At 35.5% G+C, this 20,794-nt stretch overlaps 1 protein-coding gene across 2 annotated transcripts in view; it reads right to left on the bottom strand.

Annotated features, from left to right (window-relative positions):
• Positions 1–17,566, bottom strand: part of LOC114346319 (homeobox protein abdominal-A homolog) — a 378,791-nt gene extending 361,225 nt beyond the window's left edge. For both annotated transcript variants that reach the window (XM_050642572.1, XM_050642571.1), the window contains exon 1: positions 16,688–17,566. In XM_050642572.1, the coding sequence (XP_050498529.1) occupies positions 16,688–17,351 (664 nt within the window). In that variant the 5' untranslated portion in view covers positions 17,352–17,566. The remainder of the gene's footprint in view (positions 1–16,687) is intronic.
• Between the last annotated feature and the right edge of the window lie 3,228 nt (positions 17,567–20,794).

Consider the following 20,794-nt stretch of genomic DNA (forward strand, 5'->3'; position numbering starts at 1 on the left):
ACGATTCCATACCGTAGTATAATATGAATAGCACATAGCACCTCAACAGTCGTATTTTTAACTCAAGGTTTAAGATCCGGCAGCAGAGAAGCTTCATTCTTGTAAATGATTCATTCTTCTCTACATGAATCTTGTCCCCCTACATTAGTTTGAGAATTTCCGCTGGCAGTTGATCTGGACCTGCAGCTTTTCCGTTCTTTAGCGTGTTTAGTGCATATATCACTTCATCTTTCATTATGCCTGGTCCCAATTCTCCTTTTAAATTTTTAAGGTTAGCTTGTCTTCTCTCATCTTAGAAGAAATGCGTAATGTATTTATTTCTTCCATATTTTCGTTCTGTCATTATACATTCTTATAAGGTAACCTGCCCAGCCCGATCTTTGCATTTTTGTATAATTTGCTATAAAGGAATCTTTGTAATATTGGTAAAACTCGTGGTTGCACCTTATTCTAGGTCCATGTCACCAGCCCCCCCTTTTTCAATTTGAGGGTCAAAAAAAAGCTCATTCGTTTGTATTGCGTTAGTACTGGATTGTATCACCCTTCATTCGTTTGTACTGCCCCCACCCTTTTAAATCTGCCTGGAGGGGCTGGCGACATGCCATCCCCCCTTTTTCGATTTGAGGGTCAAAAAAAGGTTCATTCGTTTGTATTGCGTTAGTACTGGATTGTATCACCCTTCATTCGTTTGTACTGCCCCCACCCTTTTAAATCTGCCTGGAGGGGCTGGTGACATGCCATCCCCCCTTTTTCGATCTGAAGGTCCGGGATGGGTATGTTCGTTTGTACTGCGGTAGTATCGGATTGTATCGTCCTTATTTTGTTTGTACTGCCCCCACCCGTCTAGATTGACCTGGGGGGGCTAGTGACATGCTACCCTCTACTCTGCACTTTTTGCCTTCTGAAAGTCGAAAATAGGCTATTTCGTTTGTACTGCGTTAGTACTGGATTGTATCATCCTTCATTCTTTTGTACTGCCTCCACCCTTTTAAATCTGCCTGGAGGGGCTGGTGACATGCCATCCCCACCTTTTTTGATATGGGGGTCCGGAATGGGTATGTTCGTTTGTACTACGTTAGTATCGGATTGTATCGCCCTTATTTTGTTTGTACCGCCCCCACCCGTCTAGATTGGCCTGGGGGGGGCAGTGACATGCTACCCCTCTAATCTGCACTTTTTGCCATATGACGTCGAAAGTAGGCTATTTCGTTTGTACTGCGTTAGTACTGGATTGTATCACCCTTCATCCATTTGTACTGCCCCACCCTTTTAAATCTGACTGGAGGGGGATCCCTTTTTTCGATCACGGGGTCCGGGATGGGTATGTTCGTTTGTACTGCGTTAGTATCGGATTGTATTGCCCTTATTTTGTTTGTACCGCCCCGACCCGTCTATATTGGCCTGGGGGGCCAGCGACATGCTACCCTCTACTCTGCACTCTTTGCCTTCTGAACGTCGAAAATAGGCTATTTCGTTTGTACTGCGTTAGTACTGGATTGTATCACTCTTCATTCGTTTGTACTGCCTCCACCCTTTTAAATCTGTCTGGAGGGGTTGGTGACATGCCATCCCCCTTTTTCGATATGGTGGTCCGGGATGGGTATGTTCGTTTGTACTGCGTTAGTATCGGATTATATCGCCCTTATTTTGTTTGTACCGCCCCCACCCGTCTAGATTGGCCTGGGGGGCCAGTGACATGCTACCCTTCTACATTTAAAACAGGGGATTAATGCTAGGAGTAAGGACACAAAATTAGCCAAAACTATTATAGTAACACCGCGGGTGTAAAATTTGGTAAATTCGTCAAAAATGTAACGAATTACATTTTGAAACTGAAAAACAGGCTTGCAAGCCACTCTCCATGGGGAATGGAAAGTTACACCCTCAGATGTATGTCGGAGTAGTTCTACGCTACCGATTTGAAAAATGGTACATGTATTTGTTGGAGATATTTTGAACACCATTTTCGATCAGAAATCAGAGGAGCGACCTTGCCTTTTCCTCCCAGGAAGAAATTTATCCATCCCTTCAATAAATTTTACAGTTTTACACGCTATCGATATGAAAATCAAAGATCTCATGCGGCGCATTCCGAAATGCACTCTTCGTTGTACAATTTCAACCTCTCTGTTGAAAACTTTTCAATCGTTTTTAAAACCATTCATTTTGGAACGAAGTCGTAGGGAAATAAAATAAAGATAATTGAATTTTTTATGATATACGACTATAAAATACACTTAATAGGTTTTGCATAATAATTTTGCAATCTAAATTTTTTTAAAAAAGTTAAAATTTTTTATAAACTTCCTGAACAAAAAGTAGACCATTATGTAGAAGTTTGCTCATTTTTTTGCATATAAAGATACGCCCTACCTATCTAATACACTTTACAGAACTTAAGTTGGTTTATTTAATCGGCCTCAGCAATGTTTTAAAGTTATACACAATTTTTTGGCTTATAAACAAATACAGTGAGGACGTTTAAGTTAATAAATACGAATAAATTCATTTTTCTGTTATTTATCAAATAAACATTTTTTTCTGGTTTAGGACAACAGTAAAATGTATCTCGAATTAACTAAATTAAATACTTTCTTCTGTTTGTCTCAATTAATTAAAAAAAAAATTTGGGCACCCTGTATAAATAATTATGTAATAAATAGAGAATTGAATAATGTTTCAAATAAGCTAGCACACGACCCACATTTTCGTTTAAAAAAATCATCGATTACGTCATCACACCCAGATGGATGACGTTAGTAGTATGATAGATATCCCAAAAATTATAATTTAAATATAAAAATCGACCTGTTTAGGGATTTATCTCCAGAGTTGCCCATTCTCGAGAAAATGAATTTATTCCAACTCAAACGTCCTCACTATATTTGTTTATAAGCAAAAAAATTGTTTATATCCTTAAAACAGTGCTGAGGCCGCTTAAATAACCCGATTTTAATTTTGTAAAGTGTATTGGATTGGTAAAGTACCTCTCGATATGTAAAAAAATTAGCAAACTTCTAACAGGTCTACTTTTTGTTCAGAAAGTTTTTAAAAAATTTGAACTTTTTCTAAAAAAATTTAGATTGCAAAATTATTATGCAAAATCTATGTCGATTTTAATAAAATTTGGTGGACGGATTGAGTATGTTGTAAGAACTTTCTAAGTAAAATACGAAGGTTCTAAGTGCAACCAAAGTGGTTGAAAAACATTGAATAAAAAGAGGCTTATTTTGCCCTCTTATTTTTTATTTATTGCTATTTTGCAGAAAGGATAATCATTTAAGATATTTTATAGCAGTCGTGTCGTATATCATACAAAATTCAATTATCTTTATTTTATTTCCCTATGACTTTGTTCCAAAATGAATCGTTTTTAAGTTACAAGCAATGAAAGTTGAAAAAAAACGATGTTTTTCGAAATTTTTAAATATTTAAAATTTTTTTAATAATGTTCCAAACATATTTGAGAAGGAGCGTAACTCAATTATAATTACTGAAGTTGTCACCTAATTTTATCTGCAAAAATCGGAATGCCACCTCTCACATCCACCTCAAAACAGATCCGCCCTGGTCTATACAGCGATAATTCCATAGTAGAAATCGAAAATTGCAATGTCATTGTTTATTTAATAGGTCAGTTTGACATTTAATATCCTTGCAAATATTTTCCTATAAAAATGTCTCGTTTTGGCACTGAATCTGTAGAGTCAATTAACACGTTGACGGACAGTGCGTCAAATGTATAAGCAAGTTTTTGACACTATATTTATTTTACAAATAATGAAATACCTACGGAAATTCTGAATCTTATTGCAGTCATAAATGAACAATACAAACCTTTCTAGAAAACAAATTGCCAGAACATAGCAGCTGCAATTATTGTTATCTGGTCTCTGACATTAGATGGTAAGAAAGATATTGATTGTGGGAACTTTTCATTTAATGTTCCAAATACATACTTTTAATAATTTTCGATTCCAATGAATTCTGCCGTATGTATGTTTCAGTTAATCAGTTATCCAGAGAGGTTGAAATTGTACAACGAAGAGTGCATTTCGGAATACGCCGCATAAGATCTTTGATAATCATATCGATAGCGTCTGAAACTGTAAAATTTATTGAGGGGATGGATAAATTTCTTCCTAGTAGGAAAAGACAAGGTCGCTGCTCTGATTTCTGATTGAAAATGATGTTCAAAATATCTCCAACAAATACATGTACCATTTTTCAAATCGCTACTACTCCGAGATCCATCTGAGGGGGTAAATTTTCATTCCCCATGGAGAGTGGAGAGTGGCTTGTAAGCCTGTTTTTCAGTTTCAAAATTTAATTCGTTTCATTTTTGACGAATTTACCAAATTTTACACCCACGGTGTTACTATGTGCAAGGTTTGGCTGATTTTGTGTCCTTACTCCTAGCACTAATCCTTCTCTGTTTTAAATGTAGAAGGGTAGGGGTAGTACAAACAAAATAAGGTCGGTACAATCCAGTACTAACGCAGTACAAACGAAATAGCCTATTTTTGACATTGAGATGGCAAAGAATGCATAGTAGAGGGGTAGCATGTCACTGGCCCCCCAGGCCAATCTAGACGGGTGGGGGCGGTACAAACAAAATAAGGGCGATACAATTCGATACTAACGTAGTACAAACGAACATACCCATCCCGGACCCCCACATCGAAAAAGGGGGGATGGCATGTCACCAGCCCCTCCAGGCAGATTTAAAAGGGTGGAAGCAGTACAAACGAATGAAGGGTGATACAATCCAGTACTAACGCAGTACAAACGAAATAGCCTATTTTCGACATTTAGAAGGCAAAAAGTGCAGAGTACAGGGTAGCATGTCACAGGCCCCCCAGGCCAATCTAGACGGGTGGGGGCAGTACAAACAAAATAAGGACGATACAATCCGATACTAACGCAGTACAAACGAACATACCCATCCCGGACCCCCAGATCGAAAAAGGGGGGGATGGCATGTCACCAGCCCCTCCAGGCAGATTTAAAAGGGTGGGGGCAGTACAAACGAATGAAGGGTGATACAATCCAGTACTAACGCAATACAAACCAATGAGCTTTTTTTTGACCCTCAAATCGAAAAAGGGGGGATGGCATGTCACCAGCCCCTCCAGGCAGATTTAAAAGGGTGGGGGCAGTACAAACGAATGAAGGGTGATACAATCCAGTACTAACGCAATACAAACGAATGAGCTTTTTTTTGACCCTCAAATCGAAAAAGGGGGGGCTGGTGACATGGACCTCCTTATTCTCCATATAGTACCATTGTCACAAATGAGTCCCAATATCCTCCTTAATATATTTCTTTCTCATAATCCTTAGTGCCCTTCAGGGCGTTGGATTATCTTTCTTTCAAAAGTATTAATAAGGTTTATTGTACATATTTTCTGTTATGGCCATGATCATGATACATGTTTCTACGCCATATGTTGGCTATTGGTCGTATGATGGTTTTATAATATTTTAAACTTCTTTACCTACTTCCCTATGTACTTATGTCTTTGGATCCAAACACCTGCGACAGAGAAGTATACTTATTTTTTAGACGGCATTGTCCGTTTCAAAACCAGTAGGTGAAGTTGATATTTCCTTGAATAATTCTGGTTATTCCGATAATAAAATATGAATAAGAAATTGATTTAAAACACCTTCTTCTTCTTCTTCAAGTGCCATCTTCGTTCCGAAGGTTGGCGATCATCAGGGCTATACGTATTTTCGAAACTGCTGACCGAAACAATTCGTTGTTGCTACAGCTATACCATTCCCGTAGATTCTTTAGCCAGGAGTTTCGTCTTCTTCCTATGGACCTTTTTCCTGCTATCTTCCCCTGCATAATTATTCGAAGCAGTTCATATCTTTCGCCTCTTGTAATGTGTCCCAAGTATTGCAACACCAAGTATTAGAACACGAAGATCAACATAATTATAATTATTTCAAAATATATTAACACTCTTTAAATCCATTGAAATCGTCATAATATGTATTAATAAATTGATTCAAGATTTTTGTATATTGAGAGACAGACCTACCACAGACAACAGACGGCAGATTGTTCTACATATTGCGAAATATAATTATTTCTCCATTATAGGAACTTACGAAACACCATTGGAGGTGAAAGAAAAAAATGTATTATGCCATCTGGTAGTATAAATAGATTATTTGTGTGATAAGTATTATTACTTAAATACATGTGAGGTCAGAGACGTATTTTCGGTTGGTGACAGGTTGAAATAATTGATACAAAAAAATTTGGTTGAGAAAGTGAGTATTTTGAGATCAAATAAAAATTATTAAACCTTACTAGGTAATAAAAAATATGTTCTTTTATTTATTAGTGAAAATGAAAGTGTAAAAAAAGGATCCCATCCGAGGTCATACAAAATAATGAACTTTTAACATACGGAGTGGATTATAATAATAAGTTAACTTGCAGGGGTATTTTCTCAGAAAATTTTAGAGGAAGAAGATAACACATAAGTGGATTAAAAATGAAATATTAAAAATCCTAACAACTACGGTACCATTAATTTGCTCAACTCATTAAGTAAAAAAATACATAATCAGTGAAGGGCAACAAGGTTTTTGACAAAATATATCTTATCAACAATAGCGGCTATGTACATAGCCAGACAAATTGCTGAGAAATTATTGGACTATAAAAAACATGTCTTCTTCGCCATTCATTCTGTCTATTGTGCGTCCTTCATTTAAGCATTTTTCTCCCAAGTCCTCTGTTAAATAGTTCTTCCACCCCGGGTCTTTCCCTAATCACGTTGTTCCTGATCTTGTCCATAAACATTTTCATTTCAGTTAAATCCATTTTCTTTTCCTGAATCTTTACCGGCCACACTTCACCTACGTACACCAACGCAGGCCTGACCATACTCTTGTATATCTTTCCTTTCAGTTCTTGCCAATGACCTTTCTCCAACGCTTTAACTTCTATAAATTTGTTTGCTCTCATCCACCAACACAATATTATTCCCAAAGAGCATTGACCAAGGAACCTCCATCCTTACCTTCTCTGTCAGAACATCCCATAACAAGATAAAACAGGAACTCCCTCGTACATATCCCCCACGAATTCTCTCTCGTACTCAAGCTGTCAATTCAAGAAGTCCTTCTTACAAAAGACAAGCTATTAAAAAAGGTAAACCGAGTACCTATACCTAAATTGCTTTGATCACATAGCCAGAAAACGGGGACTATGGAACTTTTGGTAGTAGAAGGACGAAGACCAAAGATAGAGATTGAAGAGGAACAACAAGGAAACTTGAGAATGAAATTAATAAAACACTAGCAGATAGACCAAATAAGATATATCTATCACATTAGGATATTCCACGATAAGGAAGACGGAATCCTCACCAGTAAATCACACGAATGGATAGGAATTGGGGAACTAGTCAGAATAGCAAGTGAGTTAAAACTAACAGGCACCAGAGCACCAGAAAAAGTCCTGTCACATCCAGGTTATTCCACGATGGCGAAAATGCGATCCTCACCAACATGTCACAAGAATGGATAGGAATGGAGGAACTAGTCAGAATAGAAAGGGAGTTAAAACTAACATACTAACACCAGAGCATCCGAAAAATGCATTAAAAGATGGCAAGAAATTTAACAATCAACGTCACAGATTTGAAGATCATACAGAAACGGGCCAAAGGCCTCATATAAGAAGAAGAAAAAATAACAACGTTGATTAAAACAATCAATCAATTAAACCTTAATATTTCAGCAGCAAGAAAGTTAACTTACTGAGTGTGAATACTCAGGATCGCACCTAGGAACCCGATCGGACATACGAGATTTTAATGAACCAGTCTTTAAATAAACACAATAAGTCGACTTTACCTAGTACGAGATCTAGTGGAGTCAATACTTGGCACAACATAATCAGATTTCTAGAGGATATTATGCTCCTTGTCTCTAGATATGTAAAAGGTATTACATATCACTTTTGGTTAGTAAACAAGACACTTTTAAATGTGGCTTTTGGTTATTTCACAAAAATATTTCGGGCCTATGAAACATGATTGTGCTTACTGTTTTGCTAATTTGCTCAACGGCATCATTTCCTGTGATTAACTTATCTAGCACCTATGTCAAGGATACCTTGTTATTTGATCACAGTTTCTTAAGAAATCCTTTAAAGTCCAAATCAAGACGTGGGCATCGTAAAGGCGATTGGTATTTCACAGCACTACAGGCATATCTGCTGAGATATTCCCGTGACTTAAGTATTTGGAGTTTATTCCTGTCTGTCAGATAATGGAAGCGGTTCCAAGAACATTTTGTGAGCTTAAAATAATACAAGATATTGGTTAGGTTTAATCCGCATTATGCGTCAGCTGAAATATTCTTAGGTCAAAGATTTAGATAACTCAGATAATTTCTTTCCTCAGATTTCTATTTAAGATTATTGCTCTGGAATCGCCTTTAGTGTTATTGGTATCATGATTTTGTGACCAAAGATATCTTCTATACTTAGACCTACTATTCTATAGCGTTTAAAACTTTTTTCCTCCATCAAATATCTTCTCGAGAAAAAAACCAAACAAAGTATCTTTGCTTCAGTTGCTTTTCTTTGATTTTTTCCTATTGCGACTTTAGATCTCGGTTCTTGATTTTCTTTATTTCCATTCTCTTTTATCAGACTTTAACGTCAGACATTAATGTTCTTCTGCCCTTATATACTCTTATGTCGGTTCATCCTTAGGGTAATTACTCGGTTTTAGAGAGTATGTAACCAAAATTGTCTTGGTATTACCGTTGATCGCCTTCCAGCTAGTGATTTATCTCTTGATATACATATTTAGTACTCCATTCTTCTTAATCATTCGATTTATGTGCAGGTTCCATTCGGGTTTTGACCCACCTTTGGTTTCTTCGATTTTGCATGATGCACCTTACCACTTCGTTCTATACCTACTTTGCCTCTTAGCCTACGGCCAGACAAGCGACAATTACGGCGCTGTAAGAGCAGTAAAATGAAGCTCGAAAAATGGGGTCTACAGTGAGTATAGTGGGACCCATTTTTCGAATTTTATTTTACTGCTCTAACAGCGCCGTAATTGTCGCTTGTCTGACCGTAGCCTAAGGTTAAACTTAATGTTTGTTTATCCTACACAGCTCTTTCATTTGTGTATCTATATTCCGGTTTTTTAAGCGTACACGCTCATCCGGTAAGGACCTGTGGAGTGAGTAACACCGAGACGCAAGCCCCCAGATATTGACATAAAGGTAAAAAGAAAAAAATAATGTAAATACTGTTGTTATGATCAGAATACACCTGAAATTCAACCATATGTATATCTCCCCAAAGGATAATATTTAAGATATTGGCGCATCAGTTAAGTTAACCGACCGAAATGGCGAAACCGATGTATTAACACTGAGGTGAAGTCAGGAATTTATTATAAAGCCAGTGCAAAACCAATAATGACATGCATCAGAAACAAGAACCGATACAGGATACAGTCACAACGCAAAGATTACTAGAAACGGCAGAAATGAGAGTACTGAGAAATTGAGTATTACAGGAAATACGCTGAGAGATTGAAATTGAAAGAGGAGTAAAGACATTAGAAGAAAATGTAACATATAAGTGTATAATAACTGAAATAGAAAAAAGAATGGAATAACCACATAACCAGAATGGGGGAGACACGTGTGGTCAAAATAGCAAGAGATAATTAAACAATCGGTAGAAGAAGTTTCGGCCAACAGCGCAAAAGATGAAATCATGGAGTTACAACCTTAAATGTAGAAGTATCAATATGACAATGAACAAGTAGAATTACATATAAAGAGGAAGAAAAGAAGATCAAAATAAAAATGAAGACAATTTTGATCCAAGAAGATTCCAGTATTCTGGTTTCTGGTATTATCATGGTATGTTCAAGTGGAAATCGGTGGGACTGCGCATTTTATCAATGAAATTAGATATGTCTCAGACACTCCAGAAGCCGCTAACGATAAAATGTTTTAACATCGCATTAATCATTATAAATTATTCGAGGGATATTAATACAGTGAAAATAATAAGACGAGAACTGGACAATAATGATAATAAAGAATAAATTTAAAATTTAAAATTTTTTCTACTTTAATGACAAAAAAGCAAGCTCATTAGCAGAAACCAATTCAAAATTATTTTGCATCATAGGGTCATTTCGCCTGTTCGCGTCCATCGCCCAATTCGCGTCCATTTTACGGCTCTTCTTTTGAAAATTCTCGAAAATAAGTATACTAACGCGCCAATAAAACGAAGAGTTATTACCGCTAATACCTCAATATATAAGACACATGCACACACAGACAAAACTTTCATACGCCCAACCAATCCTGTTTAAAATAATTTTTAGTTTTGTCTTGTCAAAAAGAAAGTGCGGATGTGCCTAATATTGAGAAAAAAATAGTGTGCAGCAGCACGGTTAACGGTAAGTATTTTATTTTTTTATGTGAATTTTACGATAAATAGCTGTTTTTAGACTTTAATAATTAAAAAAGGAGTAATATTAATTATGAATTTGCTTATATTTTTTATAGTTAACAGTTAAAATAAGGTGGACGCGAATTAGTACACCGAATTTCTAAAACTTACACTTTGCGTCCGCAATGGACGCAAACTATACCTACAAGGGATAACAAGAGAACAAATTGCGTCCTTTTTTCAACATACGACTAAATTCTTTGGAAATTTAAAATGTATTATATAGTTGATTGAAATGAATGATTTGAATGAAGTAAGTAATTTTTTTGATTCCAAATGTTCTGTTTAAGATCAGTTCTTCAGAGACAAGAAAAAATAAGGAAAAGAGAACATACATAGAAGAAGATTTAAAAAAAGCGTTAAATGAAATTCGAGAGAAGAAGACATCGATAAGACAAATATGAAAAGGATATGCTATTCCCAAGACCACAATATTGGACAAAATCAGTGGGCGCAGACCAGATGGAGTAAAGAAACTGGACCGGAGCCAGCGCTAGGAGTAGATGGTGAAAAAAGGTAGCTGCATGGCTAAAAAAACAGGAATTGTTAGATACTCTTACTAAGGAACAAAAGCCAGAACCGCTTTCGACTTCTTCGACTTATCAGCATCAATTGCATCGCTACCAACCTTTTTAGAAAAGTCTCCTCGAGTACGACCAGCTTCAGCTGTGTTGGAGAATTAACAAAAGAAAATCCCTGATCCATTTAAAAACCACCTGATGTTGCCTGAAATTTCTAACAAAGCCAGAAAAGAAATTCAAAGAACTCCAGCAGTCATATATTCTGCTGCTTGGAGAAAGTATTATGAAGATAAAGAGAAGATCAAGAACGAAAAGCAGGAAGCAATACAAAAAAGAAAGTTAGAAGGAATAGAGAAACAAGAACAGAAAAAAAACTTTAAAAGATTCTAACATGGTTCGTAAAACTGCTCCGAAACGAAAAAAGAAGATACATTTTCTTCAAGAAGTCACACAGGAAATGGTAGATATAGCATTTAAGAAAGAAAATTAACCAGTCGTGGAATGAGTAAATGTCCTGAATGTGACGATGTACTAATTTCAGATGTAGAAGATGACGATGAGAAAAACATTGGTTGTGACAAGAAGTGTATTAGATGGTATCATCTAAAATGCACTCGATTTGTAGGATTAAGTTATTTAGAGGCCAAAGTCTTTTTAATGTGACTTGTGTCATTAATTAAAATTCTAAGGCCTTAATAATCATACCTTGTCTCATAGTTAATATGATTCAACATTTCTTGTGGTGGTAAGATTAGACAAAATTATTGTATTGTTTTGTGACTATGATATAGCCAAAAACATGATAATTTTAATTTTTAAATAACTATATATTCTTAAATAAACAAATTGTTAAAATCCAGTCTTTCTTTACATGATCTTAAAAATATTGGCTTTACATTCCTATTCTAACCTGGTGGACGCCAAATGGTCTACTAGTGGAGGCAATTTGGATTTTGTGGACGCAAAGTGGGTGAAACGCTTAATTCTGAAATTTGTTTATTTAAAAGAAAAACACAAGATGTTTTGAACTAAACTAAGAGTTAACCTTAAAATAGACTATATAATGAACACATTACATAAATCTTTCATTGAAATAAGTGCTGGGACATTTCTATTTTCTTCTTCAAACTTACCAACTGCACTAAATGGACGCGAACAGGCGAAATTACCCTATTTGAAACATTATTTGGTTGAAAAATCTCATTTTTATTGGCACAAAAATATATTAATTTGTCTGGATTAAATTACAGTTCTGTTTATCTTAAAAGGGATATGCTACTATCAACATTCACACAGTGTTGCCAAACTGAATTTTGTTATTTTGGGTGTAAATTTTTTTCACCGATCTCCGAGGGTACAATACTAATTAATTTAATTTATTGCGAAGAAAAATCGGCTGTTTCCGACGGATAAATCCATAAAGATAAATAATAATCGAAAGCCCCACTCCACGTAAAGTTAAAATTTTTATATTGATGTTTTGAATATGTTTGTTTCTTTATCTATAAAAAAATGAGACGCCCAAAAATTAAGCCTAATAAATTAACGAGTATGTAGTAGGTAGGTATACGCTAAACTGAAGTAATGCGTATTTTACTTTTATGTGCGTTCTAATCTCCTGCTTTGATTACGTAAAATTATTTACTTCTACTTTCTTACCATTCTTCCATTTTGTCTATTTTTGGTTTAAGCTGGTTTATTACAGTGGCGGATCCAAGGGAGGGCGATGTAAACCAAGTTATATATAAGGATTATCAAAACATTCAACAATCAACAAGAGTGGGCGTGGGCGCTTCGAAAAAGAGATAGAGCAAAGGATCGTGAAAGGAAAAAGGGTGATTTTGGATGCCTAAACCCGATGCTATGGTCAAAAGAACTATCTAATCAAAGAAAACATCTCATCTTTAACTCCATCTTTAAAATTATACTCTATGGATGCGAAACATGGCAACTTACTAAATCACTGGAACGACGCCTACTTGCGTTGGAAATGGACTTCTGGAGAAGATCGGCTAGAAAATCAAAGCTTGAAAGAATACAAAATGAGCAAGTCAGAAATATAATGGGAGTCAAGTCAACCATCATAGACGAAATTCGAAGGAGACAACTGATCTGGTATGGTCATGTAGAAAGAATGGACGACAATAGGCGGCATTCAGAAGTCAATGTCACAAAGGAATCTTCACCCTGGAGAATGGAACGACCGACGAAGCTGAAAACTGGGAACAGGAAGGGGAAGAACGCTATAGATAACCGGGATAATAATAAAAAAATACAGCAATTGAATAAGAATTAAGAAGGACTGACGGTTTTATCTAAAAGTTGGTTTTCCAGTAAATTTGATACGTTTTGCTCTATTGGGGCTCATCAGGTAGTGATAGGTCGAAGAAAAAATCAGAAGCAAAGACAGAAACTCGGAAGGGCAGGACTCTTTTAGCTCTATATGTTCCATTATGGAGTATACAGTGATGAGCGCGCTAATAACCGACGCAAAAGTTTAAAAACATAATACGTTGTGCAATAAAAAGAGATGAAACTAGTAGAGGTGTAAAATTATTGATAGGAACATAAATTTACATTACATTAGGTGCCTACATAGTTTCCCACCAAAAAATGAATAACCATTTTCAATTTCGTTGCAACACGAAACTACAGCCGCATTAAATTCTAGTTCAATCGAGGGTGCGGCAAGCACCTCTACCGGTTTCGAAACTTATTAGTCTCTCATCAGGAGGCACATATATGCTGCTCTCTCTGACCCAATCACGGATTGCAACGAACGAAACGGCAGGGATGCCCTAGCGGCAACTGCTAGCAAAAGACTCAATCTAATAGCACATAAAATAACATCAAAAATGTTCCACTCCACACTCCACTTCCCACCAGATTGAAAACAATGGGAACCTTCTCTGGTTACACCTCCGACGCTTCTAAAATTTGCAAGCCATAACGGATGCTGAGACTAAAGAAGATGAGGAGATGAATTTTACAATTTATAATTCACGTCCCATCTACTCAGCGCGTTACCACCGATCATCTTCTTTAGTTCTTTAGTCTCAGCAGAACCAGAGAAGGTTCCCATTCTTTTCAATCTGGTGGGATGTGGAGTAACATTTTTGATGTTATTTTATGTGCTATTAGATTGAAAACTTAGTCTATAGTTTCCCACCTTTAGATGTCTGACAGGAGAATTTTATAAAAGACTCCTGTCACAGTGACAGTTGTCATACTTCTCCGATATATCTTAAGGTGGGAAATTATGTAATGTAATTTAAATGTATGGGTTTCTACCGATATTTTCCCACCTCTACTAGTTTCATCTCTTTTTATTACACAACGCATTATGTTTTTCCATCTTCTGCGTTATTTTGCCGGTTCTTAGCTCACTCATCACTGTTCGAGTAAGTACCTATACCCCTAAAAGTAAAGCGAATTAGAGAAATTTGTTTTATACCTATTGGAAAATTTAGCTGTCTTCAGCTTCAATTAGAATTACAACGAACGATAGATCGTAGACGATGATCCGGAATCCGGAAGATGCAGAATTTCGTGGCTTAAAAATCGATCATATGTTTTAACTGGTCGAGACTGGGTACCTATTGTGTAGCCATCAACAATAAAAATAGACACTGAGAAACAGAAAAAAAAGCAACTTCTTCACATTTTTAACGTAGACAGATTCTCAGTAATAGCATAATTCTACAAGGAATCTAGAAATCTTATGTGAAAATACTTAGTGTTTGATTGACAATAATAAATTTAGAGTAATGAAGACAACATGTACTTAAAAAAAATAAAAAAGACGGATCTAAACATATTTCCGTAAGACGGTTTTACTGATTATAAGAAGGCATTTGACATAGTTAAGTATCAATTATTTAACAAATAATGTAACAGATAAATGCCGCAAACTGATATTGTGTATTAGCATGGAACTTTGGATCAAACCTAGCGCTTTTTTATTCCATTTCCAAGTAAAAATCATACAATAATATAAAAATAAATAAAAGTCATATAAATCTATATTCTGTTATTGGAAATTGTTCTTACAAATAGAATAGAAATAGATAAAGAAGATCATAATATGTGTTAATATTAAAAAAAAATTAAAATCAAGGTATGATACCTAATTGACCCCAATTCAACGATAAAAACATACATAATTGCAATAAAAATGTTTAATGAATAGATGATAATGAGATGATAGTCAAAATATGACTTAAGATCAGTCAGTTTCCCGACGGCAAAAATTTAGGTAAGATAAATGAAATTTATATAAAAAATTCTCATTTTGGGAGGTTGATATCAACATTTACTGCTTTAAATAACATTTTGATGTTTAAGGCGTTAATAAATACCAATATTTACGCTTTAAACAACATTTTCGGTTAAATAATGAGAATTCGAAAATATTCTTTATTCTGCAGGTAATTCATACGTATAAAAGAAGAAACTAAGGTGAAGAAATGCAATAAAAACAAAATATACCTGTAAAAAAGCAATCAAAACCAAATAGCCAACCAAGCAAAAGAAATGAAGAAAGTGGGAATGCAGATAAACAAAACCAAAATAAAGTAGGTATACATAGCACATAGGTATACATTAGTCTCAAGATAATACACAACATAAGAAAATTGCAAAAAAATATTAGTTAGACCAAGAAGAAACGTAGAAATATGTAAGAGCTGGATATAGCGACACACAGCTAATTAATGAAAAGAGTCGTACCTGCTGAAAAACCAAGAACCGAATCCTACACATGAAAGATTCAAGGGGATTAAGATTAAGAATAAAATGAGGAACATGACTTTGTATTTCTTTGCTAAATAAGCTAACGACAGCAATTCTTCTGCAATGCCCTTTTAACAAGTGATAGATACCTAGGTGAAGACAATCCATTATAAATCAAAGATATGTAGAGATTAAAATGTAAACTGTAACTCTTGTAGAGACTAGAATAGAAAGGATACTCTTGTATGTAGAGTATTGCAAGACGGATAAAGGATAAAGCATCGTAATTATTTCAAAACTGGAGATTTTCATCTTGAGATATTCATAATGTTTTGGTTTTGACATAATACGATATTATAATATACCTAATATAAGGATATTCGATTTATAGATACAAATCAATATAATTTAAAATTGGCATGTTGTAAGCACTAAAACAAAATTACTTAAATGATTCTGTCTGTAACAGACAATAGTTATAAAAAACATCTCATAGACAAAACAAACTTATGACAAATGCGAAATATGACTGATAATTACCAAAATATTTCTAGACATGAGATAAAAAAACATCATAATGCCATATGTCGACAAGGCCGCATGACATACTTAAAGAAAAATTAATCAATACGCATGCGTCGCAGAAAAAATAATGTTTAATGATTATAGAATGGAAAAACAAAAGTTGTTGATAGCTAAAATCAAAATAACGCTATTATGACCCAAATATAAATTAATTAACTCGAGCGAAACGCCATTAAACAACATTAATTGATAATTAACAATTATAAATTATTATTCAGCAATAAACGCGTCTGTGTTTTGATAATAGGGTAATAACCGTTTATTTAATGGCGTATCACTCGCAATTAACGACATACTGATAACGGAATTATGTAATTTCTAAAGTTACCTGTGATTGACATCCAGGGATATCTGGGTATATCTGGAATGGGCTGTCCGCCGGGAGCGGTGGTCTGTGAACAAGAAGTCAATGGATCTACGACTGCGGAGGCTGCCTGGTGGTAGAATTGTGCCGCCACTGCCATGGAGGCGGATGCTGCACTAACAGAACTAGCTGCCGCTGAAACTGCAGCCCCGTTTTGATGATGGTGGCCCAATGTGTAGTTTACCATGGAATCTGTAGGGCCGACATTGCCAGCTAAGCCGGCGGTGTATCTGCAGGACTTGTCGGCGGCGGCATCTACTGCTGCGGCCGCTGCCAAAGCGGCGGTGCTGGCACTTGAAGGGAATCCGCCGGGAACCATGCTTCCCGAAGCGGCAGCGGCTCCGAAGGCTGCTGCGGCCACCGCTTGTTGTTGATGGTGGTGATGGGCCGCTGCCGTCGCTGCTGAAACGTAAGGGTACATTCTGGAGGCGGGTGAAGTCGACGAAGCGCTACTGTTTGAATGTTGAGGAGAAGAACCGCTCGGTGAGCCTGAAGAACTGTAGTTGACGACGGACGCTAAACTGGCTTCGATGGAGGAAGTGCTGACTGGACTTTGAAACAATTGTTGATGATGGAATTGTTGATGGTACTTAGGTAACATACTATCAATGATAAATTTGGAACTCATTGCTGTCGTGCAAGGCTCCAATCACTACACCGACGCGCACTATATCTCATAGTCTGAAAGACGGCACACGCTCTACGTTTACGACCGGGCACTTAGACTAATATCAACAACGTCGTTTAACCCTATTGCAGAGTATTTGTTACGCGTCCTTCTCCTCTACTTCTTCGAATCCTTTATGACCCATGTATGTTCAGTCTATAGCCCTCTATGCCTTATCCGCGGTACTAGAGAGTAATGGCGCCCCTCCACGACCGTGCCAATCCGAGCAGGTGCTGTTCGGGCCAATGGGCGTCCGCGGCCGCGATGGAACACGCCGGCCCTCGACACGGCACACACCGATTCTCGCTCGTTCGCTTCGGCTGAGGGAAATACACACGCAACGCGCGAGTTGCGGCCCGCGGCCCGGCAACCGACAAACGTTTGAGGAGAGGAATAGTGTTTGTTTTTGTTGATACATAAAACGTAAAATTATTATCAAACAGAAAATGATCGCAACAATAACATAACTCTACATTAATTTTATGATTCGTATAATAACAGCTCTTTTATTCTTATATTTATACATTTACAAGTATAAGTCGTATTGAAACGGCTACAATTTATGGGTATAAATATACGTGGTAGCTCAAAATGTGGGCAAAATAATATATTTATAAAAAGTGTATTTCTTTTTCTTCCTTAAAATTTAAAAACAAAACTGTTTTAATACCTTATTTATCATTTAGATCACAATTTTCAAAAATATTAAACAATGATTAAAAATTCTTCAGTTACCTGAATAGAAAAGAATAATCAGAAGCAATGGTTTTAAATTCTTTTGTATTTAAATAAAACAGTTTCATTATTTTCTATACAATTTAAGTGTTGTTAATATACCTTTCTTTAGCATCTTCTTGTTTATATGCTGAGGGGCAAAACTATGAAATAAATTTACTTTTTGGAAAATCCCGAAACAGATTTTTACTTTTAAATTGCGATTTTTTGGCGTATATATCATACTAGTGACGTTATTCATCTCTAGACCTAGACGGATGACGTACGTAATCATAATTTGAAATGGTTTTCAATTTTTTATTCAGTAATACATATACAATCTAATAAGTAACATAATTATTATCAGTGGTGTCATGGCAAAATTAGCAGTGCCGGAACACACTTTCCTTAACTTTTTTACAAGTAAAATATTACTCTATGTTTTTTTAATACAAGTTACGTTTGCATATTTTAAAATGTAGGTACATAATATACAGGGTGTAACGAAAATACAGGTCATAAATTAACTCACATATTCTGAGACCAAAAATAGTTCGAATGAACCTAATTTACCTTAATACAAATATGCACATAAAAAAAGTTACAGCCCTTTGAAGTTACAAAATGAAAATCGATTTTTTCGAATATATCGAAAACTATTAGAGATTTTTTTATTAAAAATGGACATGTGGCATTCTTATGGCAGGAAAATCTTAAAAAAAAATTATAGTGAAATTTGTGCACCCCATAAAAATTTTATGGGGGTTTTGTTCCCTTAAACCCTCCCAAACTTTTTTGTACGTTCCAATTAAATTTTTATTGTGGTACCATTAGTTAAATTCAATATTTCTAAAACTTTTTTGCCCCTTAGTATTTTTTCGACAAGGCAGTTTTTATCGAGTTGCGGCTTCTTTTTAAATATGTTTACATAAAAATTTTATGGGGGTTTTGTTCCTTTAAACTCCCCAAATGTTTGTGTATGTTCCAATTGACCTTTAACTGCGGTACCATTAGTTAAACACAGTGTTTTTAAAACTTTTTTGCCTCTTTGTATTTTTTCGAGAAGGCACTTTTTATCGAGATGTGACTTCTTTTTTAATATGGTTCAAAATATACCGAAAAAGGTAAATCATAAATAAATTTTCATATTATTACCAAGCAGTGGCGGCTCGTGACCTCAGTATGCGGGTAGGCGACACTTATACCTTTATATATACTCTATACTCTACTATACTCTACATATTAAATACTCGTATACCTATATACACAGTGTGTCGCATTTAAGATGAAGACACCCGTATATTGCGGCTATCAAAATAAATACAGATTTAAAATTTTGCAGTCAAGCAAGTGTGGTTTACATTTTTTAAGATAGTCATAGTAAACTAAAATTTAAATTTTAAACGCTATCTACTGCGAATCTACAAACAGGGCGAATTTTCGATATTTTGCTTCGCGTTAGAGATATCGGAAAAAGTTATTTGGAAAAGTTGTTCCAAATATTATTCTAACCCCACGTACCAAATTTCATGACAAAATTCGCACTTTTAGTTTTTTCAGTATTTGTAGTCAGGATCCTAAAACATACAATTGGCTATCCTGAGATGCAGCTCGGGACAACCATTGCCGAAGGCGCAAAACAATCTAGCCTAACCTAGCCCCAAAAAGTTCCCGGAAATTCTCGTCCACTAGGGCTAGACAATCCACAGTTACAGTGCTGTGCTTACGTAAAAATGAGAGACGCATATCATTCTGTTCTGTTCTTTAGGTTAGGCGGATTTTAAAGTGCCTGACCATAGGGTAGTGCCACAATAGAAGTGAGTGGTACTACTACGAGGAGCGTACAATAATTACAACTTCGAAGAGAAATTAAAAAGTGGCTTTTTTATTTTAGATAGGTACTTACGTATTGTGTCAAAATTTATAAATTACAATTTTGAAATAAGTAATTTATATTAATAAATAATTTATTATTGTATTGTACATTTGAAGAGGTTAGGCAGCGCCTACCTTGCCTACCCCGACGGGCCGACCCTGTTACCAAGTCTCCATAATCGTACTTAACCAAATACAAATATGTGGTGGATTTGACAAATATTCAAAATATCTCGATAAAAACTGACTTTTCGAAAAAGTACTAAGAGGCAAAAAAGTTTTTAAAATATTGTTTTTAACTAATGGTACTACAATAATAATTAAATTGGAACGTACACAAAAGTTTGGGGGTTTAAAGGAACAAAACCCCCATAAAATTTTTATGGGGTGTCCAAATTTCACTATAATTTTTTCTTAAGATACTACTACCATAAGAATGCCACATGTCTATTTTCAATAAAAGATCTCTAATAGTTTTCGATATATTGGAAAAAATCGATTTTCATTTTGTAACTTCAAAGGGCTGTAACTTTTTTTATGTGCACATTTGTACTAAGGTAAGTTACGTTCAATCGAACTATTTTTGGCCCCAGAATCTGTGATTAAAGTTATGACCTGTATTTTGGTTACACCCTGTATACATTTGCTTAATTCAAAATATTTTATTTAAAAAACCTAAATTCTCTATTTTTTTTCTTTTCCTAACCAGTGCCGGAACGCCGTTCCGGTACCATGACACCACTGATTATTATACAGTGTGGCAACAAAAATAGTTAATTCTTGAATTATGCTTGTAACTTCTTTAATACAAAATA

Source organism: Diabrotica virgifera, chromosome 2 (assembly GCF_917563875.1).
Source record: "Diabrotica virgifera virgifera chromosome 2, PGI_DIABVI_V3a".
In the NCBI taxonomy this organism is placed as follows: domain Eukaryota; kingdom Metazoa; phylum Arthropoda; class Insecta; order Coleoptera; family Chrysomelidae; genus Diabrotica; species Diabrotica virgifera.